At 40.2% G+C, this 14685-nt stretch overlaps 1 protein-coding gene across 2 annotated transcripts in view; it reads right to left on the bottom strand.

Moving 5' to 3' along the window:
* The window catches only part of GREB1L (GREB1 like retinoic acid receptor coactivator), a 258611-nt gene that overhangs the window by 58921 nt on the left and 185005 nt on the right, over nucleotides 1-14685 (bottom strand). For both annotated transcript variants that reach the window (XM_081252044.1, XM_081252045.1), the window contains exons 9-15: nucleotides 12298-12414; nucleotides 11577-11696; nucleotides 10408-10545; nucleotides 8643-8828; nucleotides 4112-4438; nucleotides 2948-3076; nucleotides 2276-2410 (exon numbers count right to left, since the gene is read on the bottom strand). In XM_081252044.1, the coding sequence (XP_081108170.1) occupies nucleotides 2276-2410; nucleotides 2948-3076; nucleotides 4112-4438; nucleotides 8643-8828; nucleotides 10408-10545; nucleotides 11577-11696; nucleotides 12298-12414 (1152 nt within the window). The remainder of the gene's footprint in view (nucleotides 1-2275; nucleotides 2411-2947; nucleotides 3077-4111; nucleotides 4439-8642; nucleotides 8829-10407; nucleotides 10546-11576; nucleotides 11697-12297; nucleotides 12415-14685) is intronic.

Raw genomic sequence — 14685 nt, 5'->3', positions numbered from 1 at the left:
ACACATAGGGTAGAGTGATGCTCTATCACCAAGAATCCTCACTTTCTATCCTCACTCTCTATTGACTTTTAATAGATTTGCCCACTTTCCCTGACAACTTGGCTGAAAGGATGTGCTCAAGAGTGAATGTAGTAGTTTTATAAATGTATTATTTTAATATAAATTGTCTCACAAGGCATGAACACAGCACCCCTCCCCTGCCCAGAAATGGGGGGACAGACCGCACTCTTGCAGCTGGAGCCAGGACTCATCTCTGGAAAGGGGAAGAGTTTCCTGGTTTCTTTAGGAGTATCAGCACAGGTCAGGTGCCTGAGCCCGGACCCAGTTCAGAGCTAATGCCATAACCATAATCATGCTGAGTTCCTTTGAGCTTTTCTGGATGGCACTGCAGTAAACATTTCCTCTCCAGCAAGTCAGTTGTAACATGGCTTGAAATTCTCCTCCCCATGACACTAACTTCACCTTTCTTCCCACTTGACTCCACTTTGCCAGTGCTTGTGACCTACCAGGCCTGGGTGATTGTGGTCAACTCCCATGTGGATGCCTGTACTATCTGAAGAGACCTGACCCATGACATGGCCAGCTGGCTGCTCAATAGGTGACGTATTAGAAAAACATTGCCCAGATACTCTGAACAAGCCAGTAGCTTTTTATTACAAGTTATAATCAAGCGATCAATCTCTCTTACACATGCGTGCATGCACACACACACATAATGAGAGACAGGCTTAGTCAGCTAAACACCTGAGCAGAAACATTTAATGCTTCTTGAAAGGGCTGGTTTTTATCAGGAACACATGTGGAAGTCTGACTGGAACACACAAGGGCCCAATTAACCTGTGCTAATGAATGCTTTCTAAAATCAAGCTGCAATACTTCCCAGGCAAAGACGGTAGTCATGGGACCCCAGCCACCATGGAACCCTGACAGTGAGTGGAGATTTATACAGATGGGTGTCTCCCTACTGGCTGAGAGAACCTACTAGAAAAGCCCCAAACTGCAACTTTTAATAATAGCCCAAATAGTTTTTGACCCACAAAGATTACCAATCAAAATTAAAATCTGTCTTTGGATAGTTAGGTTGTTGTTTCTTTCATTTTGCGGGTTAGATGAATGGGGACTAACACAGGGGATGGCATAACTTTGTAGAATTGAACTTAACAAATTTTGAAGTTGGAGGAAACCTAAAAATATCTTTAAGCAATGTTTCTTTTCTTTTTCTTTTTTTTTAACCACCAAGATCTCTTATTTATTATTATTTTAAGCTTAATTTTTTTTTTTTTTTGGCCACATAGCTTGCGAGGTCTTAATTCCCTGACCAGGGATTGAACCCAGGGCACCAGGGAATTCCTGAGCAATGTTTCTTAAACAGGGAATAAAGGATATGTACATGGGCATCTGAGAACTTCAAAATTTTAACTTTGTTCACATAACACATTTTAGATCATCTGGATGATCACTTTATTGTCATGCAATGTCCAGAAGTCAAAAACTTTTGCCTGAGCTGATGCCAAGCCATGCTACTTTTCTTGCTGTCATCCTAATGCATAAAGGATGCATTCCCACCAAGTGGAAGCCAAAAGGCTGTCAGCATCCACTTGTATGGATCTGCTTCGTATCCATCCTTCTCCTGTTCTCTGTTCTGTCCTTTCTTATATTGTCCCTATTGAACAGGGAACTGGGGAAGGATTTGAACCTAAAGGAATCCAATCTAGCGATTGAACTCCTCACCCCTGGTCCCACCGTCCCCCTTGGCATTCTGCAAGCTCGTTGTAGGTCAGATGATACGTCAGTGTTTCTGCTCCAGCTGCCAGGAAGACCTTGCTAACCCTAAGATTATGTGTGTTTTACACATTGGAGAGTAGATGCAGAGAGCCAGGAGCCCTGCCCAGACTGTAGTCTAGATTCTTTCAAGTAGTTCTTTGAAGTCCTACATGAGCACCCACAGTGGTGAGCACAGCTGGTGGAGTTAAGGAGAGTACACCAAGGATCCCCGCTCCCCCCACCAAAAACAAAAACAAAGAGAGGCACTGCTTAAAATAAAGTCTTCAGCTTTGATTTTAATTCTAGGAGACATTTACTAAGAACAAAGGCATTGGGCCCAGGCCACAGGGTAAGGCATTTTTAACTTGAGCCAGATTTATCATGTAGATAATGAGGAAAGGCCTGTCATAGTCTGTGACTTGAAGACAAGACCTCAAAACCCTCAGAACGACTTAGCTTCTATGTCTGTCCTGAGGATTAGTTTCCTCCTTTTGGCCTGTGGTGACATTACCCAGGTTCTGCGTGGGGATCATAGCAGCAGCCTCCTGAGGTGACACACATTCATTAAGGTCTCCATTGAAAGGGGTCACCACACTATCTCCTCTTCTCTGTTGCATTTTTTCTAGCAGCTTGTCTAGGTCATCACCTATTACAAAATAAAGTGGAGATAAGAACGTCACAAGGAATGACATGTTTGTATGTCTCCAAGTTGGGCAGTTACGCTGGGCTCCCGTTGAGATCTGTTGGTCATCCCACTTTTCACGTTGGAATTTACACTCAGCCACCCCTGTAGCAGGATCTCGGTAGCCAGAGCTACCCTCATTTGTATCGTGCTTACAGGTTCCATGCTCCCACATACTAAATCTCTCTCAGCCCCTATAGTACTCAGAGCAGGCAGGAAGGGATCATTATATCTCCATTTGACGTATTAGAAAACTGAGATCTGGGGAGGCAGAGCGTTGCCCAAGGTCACACAACAAAGCAGGGGCTGAGCTGAGGCCTCACATCCTTGTGCCTGGACCCCTTTGCTGGGTCAGTAACAAAATGCTTGGGAGAAACCATTCCAAATGAGGGAAGATCAGCGGGCAAGCTTAAGCTCCACACTCAGCTCACACTAAGATTTAAATTCAGAAAATCACGCAGCCAGGGGCCGGCGGTGTTGCTGAATCTGACTGCCACTCACCTAACGATGTGGTTTTGAAATGCGATGCCAGGAAACTGACCTTCCCTGTGATGAGCTCATAACTAATTTCTTTCAAAAACTCACTTGTGGTGAGCATGCTCTCCGCCAGAGCTCTGGACTGATGCTGACCTGCAGAACAGAGGGGGAGACAACATGCCAGTGAACAAATGTTCACCGGGAAGTGATTTAGAACAGCAAGAACTGGAAACACAACTAAAGTATGTAGCTAGAGGGACTTGGCTAAGAAAAGTATGGCACATCAAAAGATGGGCAATTATACAGCATTTGAAATGACAGTTTCAAAATTTCATTTGAAAAGTTTATAATACAAAGTTAGGTGATCAAGGGAAAAAAATAACATACCTTATGTTTGTAATGGTGAGAACATACCATGCATCTATTTAAAAGACTCGGGAGGAATGTGAAAAACCTTTAAAAAATTGTGTCTGCATGGCTATTATGAATATCAGTCTTAAAAATATAAACATGTTTTTTTTACTAATGAAAATTAGAAAATGAATGTGTTACACTTTCTGATGAAGCTTTTTGAAAGAAATATGTATCACAGAGAGATGGGCAGGGGGGTTTGGTCAAAGCAAGAGGGCTTGGCCCCTTTGCTAGGAAGAGGTGAGAGCCATTCACTGAGAGGAGAAAAGCAAAATTTGGTCCAAATGGCAACTCAGGACGGTGCCTGATAGAAAATCAGCACCAGAAACAAAAATCCATTTTGTAACATACCAACTTTCTGAACGTTTTCTTTAGGGCCAATGTTATAACATTAAATATCCTCTTAGTGAAGAGGTGAATATATGAGCTAAGTTCCTGGCAAATATGATTAACTGGCTTAAACCACCTGTGGCAATGGCTTTATCACATGCTAGAGTGGTAACATTTCCAAAACATCTTAAGGACAGAAGTTACATGAGACAAGGGTATCTGTTACTAGGGTGTGCTTTGAAATAATGCTCCCACAACCAGCTGACAGGGACAACAGCCAAACTAAGGGCTACAAAAATCTGATCCGAGGAGCAAAGGAAAAGTTAAAATTAGGAGGAAGAACCCAAGTTGGAGCCCTTGACCAGAGATTAATTACATGGAAGCCTGAAATACCCCATTAGTATTATTCAAATGGACAGATGATGAATGAATGAAAAAGTTACTCACCTAATACTACCACACAAAACTCATTTCCTCTGATTTTCGATGCACAAATTGTCACAACATAATCTGGTAGTTTTTGATAGTGTCTCATTTCACTGAGAGTCCTCAATGTCTCTGAAATGCCCTCTGCCAAGGAGTTCTGGGTCACAATCACATGAACCAAGTCTTGAGATACGCTGGCAATTAATCTAGCCAGCCAGGGGAGTTGTCCTGGTGACACAGGTGTGCACTGACCACCCATCTGCAGGGCTCTCTCTCTCAGAGTAAATTCCTGCATAGCTTTCAGCATAATTTGCTCAAATTCTTCCCTGAGAGGTATCTGATCAGGACCTAAATTGAGGAGAATTACAGCTAGAATTTTTTTTTTTTAATCACAGCTAGAAAAGACACACACACACACACACACACACACACACACATCAGAGTGCAGTCTATTCCAGCTGGCAAATAAGCTCTTTTTCCTGTAGTGGCCTCAAGTATACTGCCTCTACTAACCATTTTCCATTGCTAAATTACCTTCTCTCTTTTCTGTTTGCCTTGATACACGTTTTTTTAAAATGCAGACTTCTATTCTTGATATCTTTCAAAGAAGATGTGCTCAGAGACAGTATCAATTCCATTGTATGCCTTGGGAGATGGTCACTGAAGGTGGTATTTTTGTTGACATATTAAACTTGGCGTTACAGAAATAGTTAATGACTAACGAAGCAAGAAGCTAACCTACTTGTATATAATCAGCTTCAGGCTTCACTCATTTCTCATTTTATTCATAGGTACCTTAAAAAAACATTTTAATGTATTGCCTCTATACCTAATTTTGAGAATACTGTCCACGAGGAAAACTAAGTTTAATTATTTTTCACTCCCAATTTATATTTAGGCAGTTCCACACTTTCCCCAGATAGAGAATGCTCTCATCACCTAGCTATTCCCCAGGGTTCTGGGTTAAGAATGGCATGTGGCCCTCTTCCCTGGCCGAGGTTATGGTTAAGCTTACATGGGTGATCTGTGGTCCCTGGAATTAGAGGTATTTTGTTTCTCTTTAGAAACTCAACCAGTCTTTTTGTTTGTTTGTTTGTTTTTTGGCCGAGCCGCGCAGCTTGTGGAATCTTACCTTCCCTACCAGGGATCGAATCCATGCCCCCTGCATTGGAGGCACAGAGTCTTACTCACTGGGCCGCCAGGGAAGTCCCTCAACCAGTCTTTAAGACAAAATAAGCAAGTCAGTGTCTGGCATCCAAGTGACACAAATGAATTCCTACACTTAGTTTAAATTGAAACCGGCAAGACGATGTTCACTCCTGCTACTCAAAGGCATTTCTTTTGCTGTGCAGACCTGAGATTTGAAACTCATCCTCCTGAAACAGATATAGACCCCCTCAGTGTCTGTGATCTGAGATCAAGCAATAGCTTCAGAATCCAAAGCCAAAATCCCCTTGCAAAGAATACAGGGATGAGGGACTGGACTTCTGTATGGGAACGAGGCACCTGAGTGAGTCAGAAACCTTTCCTTCCTCTAACGGGGGTTTAAGTGGCCTCCCTGGACCCTGCCCATCTTCTCAGGGAAAGTAAAAAAAATGCAAGTTTAGTAATGGATAGGATAAGGAAAATTAAATAAAATATCATACATTTTAAAAGTAAACAATTTTAATTGGAAAAAAACAGTTTTTTCCAGGATTGGCTGGAGCCAGAGGGAAGCAGGAGAGTGAAGTCCTCACAGATTTTTCTCTACTATACATGGAAAGAGGGCAAGAAAATGGCAATGCTTACATAGTGTTTATGTTTCCGTGCCTTCCCCAATCCCTTATTAGTGGATGCCTTATTATCACCTGGGAGCCACCAAAGCTTCTGATCTTCATTTAACTTTATCAACTTAGCACCACGGTTCGTGGCCACTGAGTACACACTTAGCAGTGAGCTCAAAGCGCAAGATCTGTACTGACTGCATGGAGAATAAGGGAAGATGCTCATGTACTTAAAGCTTTCTTCCATCAGAACAAATGACAGCTCAAAAGCATGTGGCTGTGACTTCTCCAGTTCCCTCCTGCCTCTCATAGACAATCTGAGGAGGCTGGTTAATAGGTGTGTCCATAAGGCCCCCTCCAAACTACCATGGAGTAACATTTTCTGTTAGGCAGCATAATTAATTCCAAATACAAAGGCATTCTGGGAAAATAAAATATCAAACATGTCCATAGCATTCTCGGTTGCCTTAAAACTCACTTTTACAGAGTTTTGACTGAATTACTGTTAGGAATTGAGAAATGGAGGAAAATGTATCAAAGTTTAAATGAGGTAAGAAACTTTTTAGAGTAAATTGCCCTGCTTCCAATCACCTCCTGTCATTTCTGCATCCTTAGCCTTTACAGCTAAATTGCAGGAGCCTTTTCTCCACTTTTCACAAGCTTGATAATATATAGTAATTTTTTTCTTCAAATGCTTATCTCCAGTAACTCAGTGTAGCCCAGGCATCAGGTCTGAAGGCTTTTCAGATAGAGCCACCATAATAGGAAAAGACAAGGTTCCAACAGACTCAGAGTCCTCCAAGAATCTCTGGATTTGCTGATTTCATTATCTACTTCAAAAGATTTTCAGGTTGTGAAATAACAGAGACTTTTTTTTTTAAAGTGATTGTAGTGGAAAGGTCTGTTCTTTCTGAAAAATCTTGCTTTTCTTCTTCTCTGTTACCTTCAGATAACTGAGCCATCCAAGTATTACACCTGTCCTTTTAGAAGTTTGTATTTATTTTTTCAAATGTCAATTTATAATCTGTAGCATATGTGAAAATATTCTTGCTGCCTTCTTCAAAACTTCTGAAGGCAAAAAAAAAAAAAAAATTAAGGACTCCAGAAGAGTTAAAGAGAAGAGATGTCTCAATGTACAAAATTTAGATTAAGAAGAAGAAATATCTATTTATGTTGGACATTGAGAAACATAATTAATTGGTTGCAAGTAAAACTCTGGAGAGAACTGATCCTGCAGGGCAGAGAAGAGTTTTGTCTAATTGAATGGAGATTGTTCTATTTTTTAAGAAAGAGCTTTTACTAATTTAAGGAAAGAGGTTTTGTTTTGACCATTTAGTTCCTTTAATTAACTTGGACTTTGACTATTTAAATTGGTATTGAGGTTTTTTAAAATGCTATACTGATAGGCTTGGTTAACTAAAATAGCATTACTTTATGTGGCCTTATATAACTGATTCTGGATACATCTAGAAGCTAGTTTTTCATCTTGGAACACGGTTGAAAGTCAGTATGTACCAATTAAAATTATGACATCAAATGTCAGACCTGGGTGATTTTTATAATTTTATTACCTACTAATAAAAATGATTAGCAAGTCCTAGATTTATCATGAAAGTGGCTCATGAGATACCTGAAGCCTTGCAAGTTTCAAAAACCCGTGTCAAAGCAGATCCCATATCAAAGTAGATTCCATGTCAAAGCAGGCCTTTGGGCTCTCAGGGTACTAAGAGTTGCAGCCATGATTGCTAGCTGATGCTCCAAAGACTGAAGCTGAAGCGTGTGTGTGTGTGTGTGTGTGCGCATGTGTGTGTGTGTGCGTGTGTGTGTTTAACATTGTTTGGCCCATGTTTTTTATTATTTAACACCAAAGTATTTTAAAACATTAAAAAAAATTCACAAGAGTGCAGATAAAATTTTTAATGTGTAATTTTACATCTTGAACATTTTCCTAAGTAAATTAGTGGTTTGAAGTCCTGGAGTAGGTATATAATTAGGCTGCATATTAGATGGCCTACTGCAGTTTGCAAAATAAAGGACATTGCAATGTAAATGCTGCGGAGCCACTAAAGTACTGTCAGGGCACCTGCATACACCCACTGTGGGGCTCAGGAGGAGATATCAAATAGAGGAAGAGAAGGGTTCATGACCTAGGTATCCCCTTACCCTAAAGCCCAGAAAACCTTCCAGGGAGGTCCAAGTTACTACCTCAATGAAAGGAAGCAGTTTGGGACTACATCAAAGGGATGGAGCTGGAGAAGAAAAAAATGGGTGTAGGGGCAGTGGATAAACAAGATAAAAAGGCTAAGTGGAAAATTGGAAAATAATTGTCTAACACAATGGCTACATTTGCATTCCAGATGGTAACTGCACTTTCAGAAAGGTGGCTTGGCCTGACTCACAAGGGAGGTACCCATGGCACAGCCCTTGGACAGTCTGCCTACATCAACTACTTTGGAGACTTTAGGACCATTATGGCACTGGACACCAGGTGGAGCAATTTATCTCTTCTAGGATCCAAAGAAGCAAAGCCAGCAGCAAGGGAGGCTAGATCTGAGAGAAATAGGGGGGAGAAAAAGAAATAGGAAAGAGAAGGAAAGGAGTAGGAAAGAAATGGAGGAGAGGAAAGGGAAAAGCCATAGAGAATGGGGTTGAAGAAAAAGAATGTTAGACGTGAAAGAGGGGAAAGTAAGAGGTGGATAAATGTGAGAAAGTGGGTAAAAAAGGAAAAATGTATGTTCCAAAAAAGAATTAAAATCGTCGCCGTCAAATGATTATTGAAAATAGCTTACCCAGCCGCACGAGATACTGTATTGTCAGAAGAATCATGTTTTCCACGCTCAGGAGTTGGCTGCCAGTCAAACCTAACTGTTCCAAATCTTTGTTTTCCAACTGTGGAATCTTGTAGCAATTCACCAGCAGAGGACTCACAACAATGTCACCAACATTTCCATAGAAATAGGGTAAAGTGCCATAGCCTGCCCCAATAGAAGCAGGTCAGTAAAGTTCAACATTTTTTTTTGAGGTCCAACCAGGTATATTTGCTCAACTAGGATCAACGATGCTTAACAAAGTTCCCTGCCCTCTGAGATGGCTACCAAACAAATCACTCAAATATATCAATCCCAGGGAATTCATGCGAATGCTCTAAATTCTAAATTCTACCCTTTCATTAAATTAGAAGAACAAGAAGCAAAATACTCAAATTATATTAATACTCAAACTATATTATATAAGAGACATGTTAATATTATATCTCTGCCATAGAGGACTGATGAGAGTTTGCAGAAACATCTCTGTACCCTTTGTAAAACTGCAAGAATAAAATGTTTTCAGATAAAATTCCTGATCAAGTTTCTTTTCAGAAAAGAAGTCAGAAAACAAACAAACAGACAAGCTACAATAACATGTGTCACTTCTTAAGGTTTTCTTTTAAAAAATTTAAGCTAAATTCATTGATCAACAGCAATATTCTTCCAGTTGCAGGGACTTGGAGGTTCTTACTCGTTTTGCTATCTTAGCCATTTTTGTTGTGTTCTCTTCCTAATTGTCAGTAAACAGCCTTAAATCATCTTAGAAGTAGATAGGACACAAATGTGTTGAAAATACACCCTGTATTGGTGGTATGGTGAAGAGAACAGTCCCTCTGTGAGTCTTTCTAAAAGGCAGACACCAAAGGGTCCTCATGTTTTATGTATCTTTCCAAGGCTTAGTTGCACTGTGCATGCAATTCAAATGTTCAGTAAGAACTTCCTGACTATATGGAATTTAAACAACTGGGATTCCCCCTAGTGCCTATAGGTCCAGGAGCAGTGGATAGGGCAGCCTGATAAAGAACAGGGCTCAAAGCGAAACCATCCATGTCTGGCTCAAGCCAACTGCAAGAAACAGATAACACCTCACATAGACATACCATAAAGATCTAGTGGGCTTAAACACCCTATCTGTTTAGTCCCGAAGGTAAAGCCGGCAGTCTTCTTCTTCTGGCCTAGGCTAGCCCCCCGACGAGGGCACTCTTGATGTGGGTATGAAAGGCTCTAAATTAGTCATGGCATCTAGGGACCCCTACATTTCTACACCTCCATTTATAGAGAGCTTGGAAAGGCTCTCACTCCTAAATGCTTCCCCATGGTTTAGATCTGCAGCTCTGGGGCCTCTTGGTTCTCCCAAGTGGGGCCTCTTCGCTGGCTCAGCTTGTTCCTTTTTTCTGCCGTTTGGCTCCCTTTGACTGAAATGAGCCCTCCCCAACCTTGTCTGCTCTCATCCACCCCTCAGTTCCCCAGCTGAAACATCACCTCTGAGATGAAGGAGAGCTTGACTGTGAACCTCTAGAATGTCCCACTAAAGAGTGCTCCTTGTGGGCAAAAAGACTTTGCCTTATTCCCAACTTCTAGTCCCATGTTTAGGATATCATGAAGGAGCTGACCAATAAGTGCTTAAAGAATTAATAGATGGATCAATAGATACCTTCATGAACACATGAATAGACATGCAATGAAATGGAGGTTTGTTCCTAGATTCCAGCAGACACAGGTAACTTGGAATTCCTTTCCTTACCTATCAGGATTACTGGTCTAACTCCTGAGTTACTCAGCAGATTTTCAGGAACAATTACAGTTTCCCCTGCAGGAATGGGTCGAGGTTGTAAAATTCCAGTTAATGGGGTCTGTGGAACTGGGGCAGATAAAAGGGACTCTGGAAAAAAAGTTGTTTGACAAGAAGGATTAGATAGGAAGGATAAATGAAATATAGCTGAAATCAACACAGCGTTAATACTTTTAATATGCAAGTTTTATAAGTCTAATGGCTTTTTTATTAAAGTAATTTGTGTTTATTATATAAAATAAGAAGTGAGAAAAACAAACAAAAATATCAACCATTATCAAATCGTCTGGAGATAACTACTATTTAGCATTTTGGCAGTTTTTCCTTCTAGTTGTTTTTCCACATACAGTATTTTGGATTCTGTTTTGTATTTTATCTCCTCCCACCCTAGATTATCAAGGCATATCGACTCATTACAGAAAATGTGAAAAGTATAGAAAAGTGAGAATAAGAATAAATTCATCATTAATCAGTACTACCTAGAGGCAACCACAGTAACATACCGGCATAATTCTTTCTGTATTTATCATTTCTCTGTAGATTTTAGAATCATTTTTTAAACAAATGTAAATTTTTAAAGAACCCCATCTATGTCTTAGAATTGGTATATTTACATTTGTCTGTGTTTCATACAGCAAGGTAGATGAGCAGTTGAACATTTAATTGTAAGCACCAAATGGCCACAGCTTGGATATTATAAAGGAGAACCAGTTGGTTTTTCAGGATTCTGGTCACAGACTGAACCGTCCAATTCAGAAATAATAAGTATAGGTCACATAAGGAACCAGATCACAGGAGGATACATCAAATACCACTATTGGCAAAGCAAGTTCATTTATGCTCTATAATGGCGGATTGGTAGCATCACGCCCTACATAAAGAGTGGTTTATTGATACTATAGTGTAAAACAAAGATAGATGGTGAATCAAGATCTTTTGTGATGGCACATGTGCTTATAGGGATGGCAGATGTGATGGGGACAAAATATTAGTTGCTATAGTACTGGACACAAAAGTTAGTTAAGGAAATTTATTTTCAAGGGTTCATGGAAAGAACGAGAGTAGCAGATACCTTTGTTAATTTAAGGAAACTTAAAACCCATCTTCTGTTGAAATCTTACCAGTTCTTGAAAGAGGGCGAACTGCAGGAATAGGTACAACTAAACCAGGTTGGGGGAGAGGTGACCCAGGATACCATCCTCGGTGTCGTTTCTTTGGTGGTCCAGAAATGAACATGGTAGCTGAATACAAAAAGAAAGATGAGCCTTGTCCTTAGTAATGGAAGAAGGGAAAGAAGCCAAAGTAACATAGGACCTTTACTATGATTATACTCAGAAAGTCGAAGTCACTTTTCTAGAGGTAAAGATAAAGTTAGAAAAAGTCACACACTAACAGCACTAACAGCTGCAGGCTGTTTTACAATGCACCGTTTCACCCAGATTATCTCATCTGATTCTATCAACAATCAACAACGCTGTGAAGTTGTAGGACAACTACATTGTTATACCCGTTCTGTAGATGGTGAAAGGAAGGCTCACATTTACCCAGTCACACAACAGTGAGGAACTTTGAACCCTGTACTTTGGTCATCAAAGCCCATGGCTTTTCAAGACACTTCTTATATATTTGTTTCAATGTTATTTCCTAGGTAGGCCTACCCTTGTAGAATCACCAAGATATGTAATCGTAATTGTTCATACCAATCATAAATTTTCAAAACATTGTACGAGAAGCTAAGGAAAAACTGGGAGTGTGCTGCCAGATAATTAATCATTCCAAACTCTCTGGAGCACTTCTTCCATAATTAAGTGCTATTTCAAAATTCTAAGATGGGTATTGTACCTTGGTCTCCTGAGGCAAAGCTAGGTCTTGGTGACAAAGAGTAATTCCCTGGGCGGGCTGGAGTGGAGCTAGACGCACTGCTCTTTCCTCCATGGCTACTGTTTCCATTAGCAGCATCTGTAGTACACAAGAGGAGCCACTCAGAACAGAGTCTGGGCAGGACACTGCTTTCTGTGATGCTACAACCATATGACAAACCTCACATAGGATTCAAAGAAATCCCACTGACGGGACAGCCCAGTTGTACATAGCCAACTACAACCATCAGAGTAGTACTTTAACTAACATGAAATGTCACCCAAAATAATTTTCTAGGACCCCAAGAGATCCTTCAGAATTATTTTCAGTGAAGTCTTTGGAGATGGTGGGTAGAAAAGAAGAGAAAACTTTTTTTTTTTACCTTTTATCATGGAAATTTTCAAACATATATAAAAGCAGAGAGAATGGTACATAAACTATGTACCCATCACCCAGCTTCAACATTTATCAACATGTGGCCAATCCTGCTTTATTTATACTCCCTATCTTTTCCCCCCACCCACATACACACATATGGGCTCTGGATTATTTTGAAGCAAACTCATTTGTCATATCATTTCATCCATAAATACTTTTGTATGTGTTTCTAAAAGAAAAAGACTCTTAAAAATCATAACTGGGTTCTTTTTTATACTGAAAATTAACAATGATCAATAATTTCTTAATATCAAATAACCCATCAGTATTCAAATTTCTCCCAATCAGCTCAGAAATGGCTTTTTACATTTCTTGTTCAAACTGGGGTTCAAAAAATATCCACACACTGAATTTAGTTGCTATGTCCCTTAAACCTCTTTTAATCTCTAGAATTCTTCTTCTTTCTCTTTCTAGCAATTAATTTGCTGAAAACCTGGCAGAATTTCTCATTTCCTGTATTTTGCTGATTGGATATCCATGGTGTCATTTGATGTCTCCTCTAATTCCTAAACTAATCATTAGATATAGATGTTTGCTCAGATTCAAGTCTGATTTTTTTTGGCAAGAGTATCTCATAAGTCCTGTTGTATACTTCCATTAAGAGGCACATAATGACCAGTTTTCTCTTTTCTTGTGATGTTAAGATTCATCAGTGGGTTTAAGAGTTGTCAGCCTAATCTTCAAGTTACAAAGTTGTTCATCAGCCTCTCATCTGATGGTTTTAGCAATCATGATGATTACTGCCAAGATCCATAATTTCATTAATTTTTCTTCTATGCTGTAAAAACTTGGACTCAGTTTGTTCCAGTCTGTAGTCTAAACAGAAGGCAGATTCTGCAAGAATTGTTGGACCAGAGTAAGAACAAAAGTGGTCTGGATAAATTATGATACCTCACTATTGGAAAGTTTCCAAGAATGATAGGTTCTCTTTCTCTTTATTTTTCTTCTACCTCTCTGACCATTTCTTTTTCTTAACACTGAAATTTTCTACGGGTCTGCCTTTAGTTCATAGCTTGCCTTACCCTACATTTCTCCTTGGCTGACACTATTTACATGGTGATTTTAACCATATGCTGGTGGCTCAACCTTATACCATTAGTCCTGCTTTCCCCCTACGATAAATTAAATTACCGTTGAGTAGCTCCACTTGGATGCCTCATGGGTATTTCAAACTCATCGTGTCCAAAATTGAACTCACAATCTCCTCCTGGGGAACCTGCTCCCCTTGCTGTATTCCTTATCTCAGGCAATGGTACGAACCATTAGCCCAGAAAGATGGACATCAACTGAGACCCCTTCTTCTGCTTTACGCTCCCATTAATCAGTCAAGTCTGCTCATTTTACATCCTGAGTAGTTCTCCAATCTGTCTCCTCCTCTCCAACCTATTTTCACCCTGGTCAAGGACCTCATCATTTCTCACCCAGACTATTGAATGACCTGCAACTTGTATTCCCAGTGCTTTCTTTTTGCTGCCAAAATGATCTAGCTTAAGTTAAAATAAGACCATGTCACTCCCCTGTGCCACAAGTTATAGACTGAAATCCATACTTCTTATCCTGACCTCCTATGACCTTTCCCTTTTCTGCCTCTTGCTCACCTCCTGCTACTCCCTGAGTTTTACACTGTATGTTTCTAACAAGTCCAAACTGCTGGAAGTTCCTGCACATGTCATGCTGCTTCTTTCCTTTCCTTTTTCTTTCAAGCTTTGCTCCTGCTTTTCCCTGAATTTGAAATGTCTTTCCCCTATTCCCTGACCAGGGTTTGAACCCACGCCCCCTGCATTGGAAGCATGGCATCTTAACCACTGGACCACCAGGGAAGTCCCCAAGAACTCATTCTCGATTACTCCCTAACATGCTGGGCTAACCCCCCCTCCTCTGTGCTCCCCTAGGATATTATGTATTTATTGCAGTACACTGAAAATATCTTCT

Source organism: Mesoplodon bidens (genome assembly GCF_964165515.1).
Source record: "Mesoplodon bidens genome assembly, chromosome: 13".
Classification (NCBI taxonomy): Eukaryota; Metazoa; Chordata; class Mammalia; order Artiodactyla; family Ziphiidae; genus Mesoplodon; species Mesoplodon bidens.
This window is presented reverse-complemented; position numbering and strand designations above follow the sequence as displayed.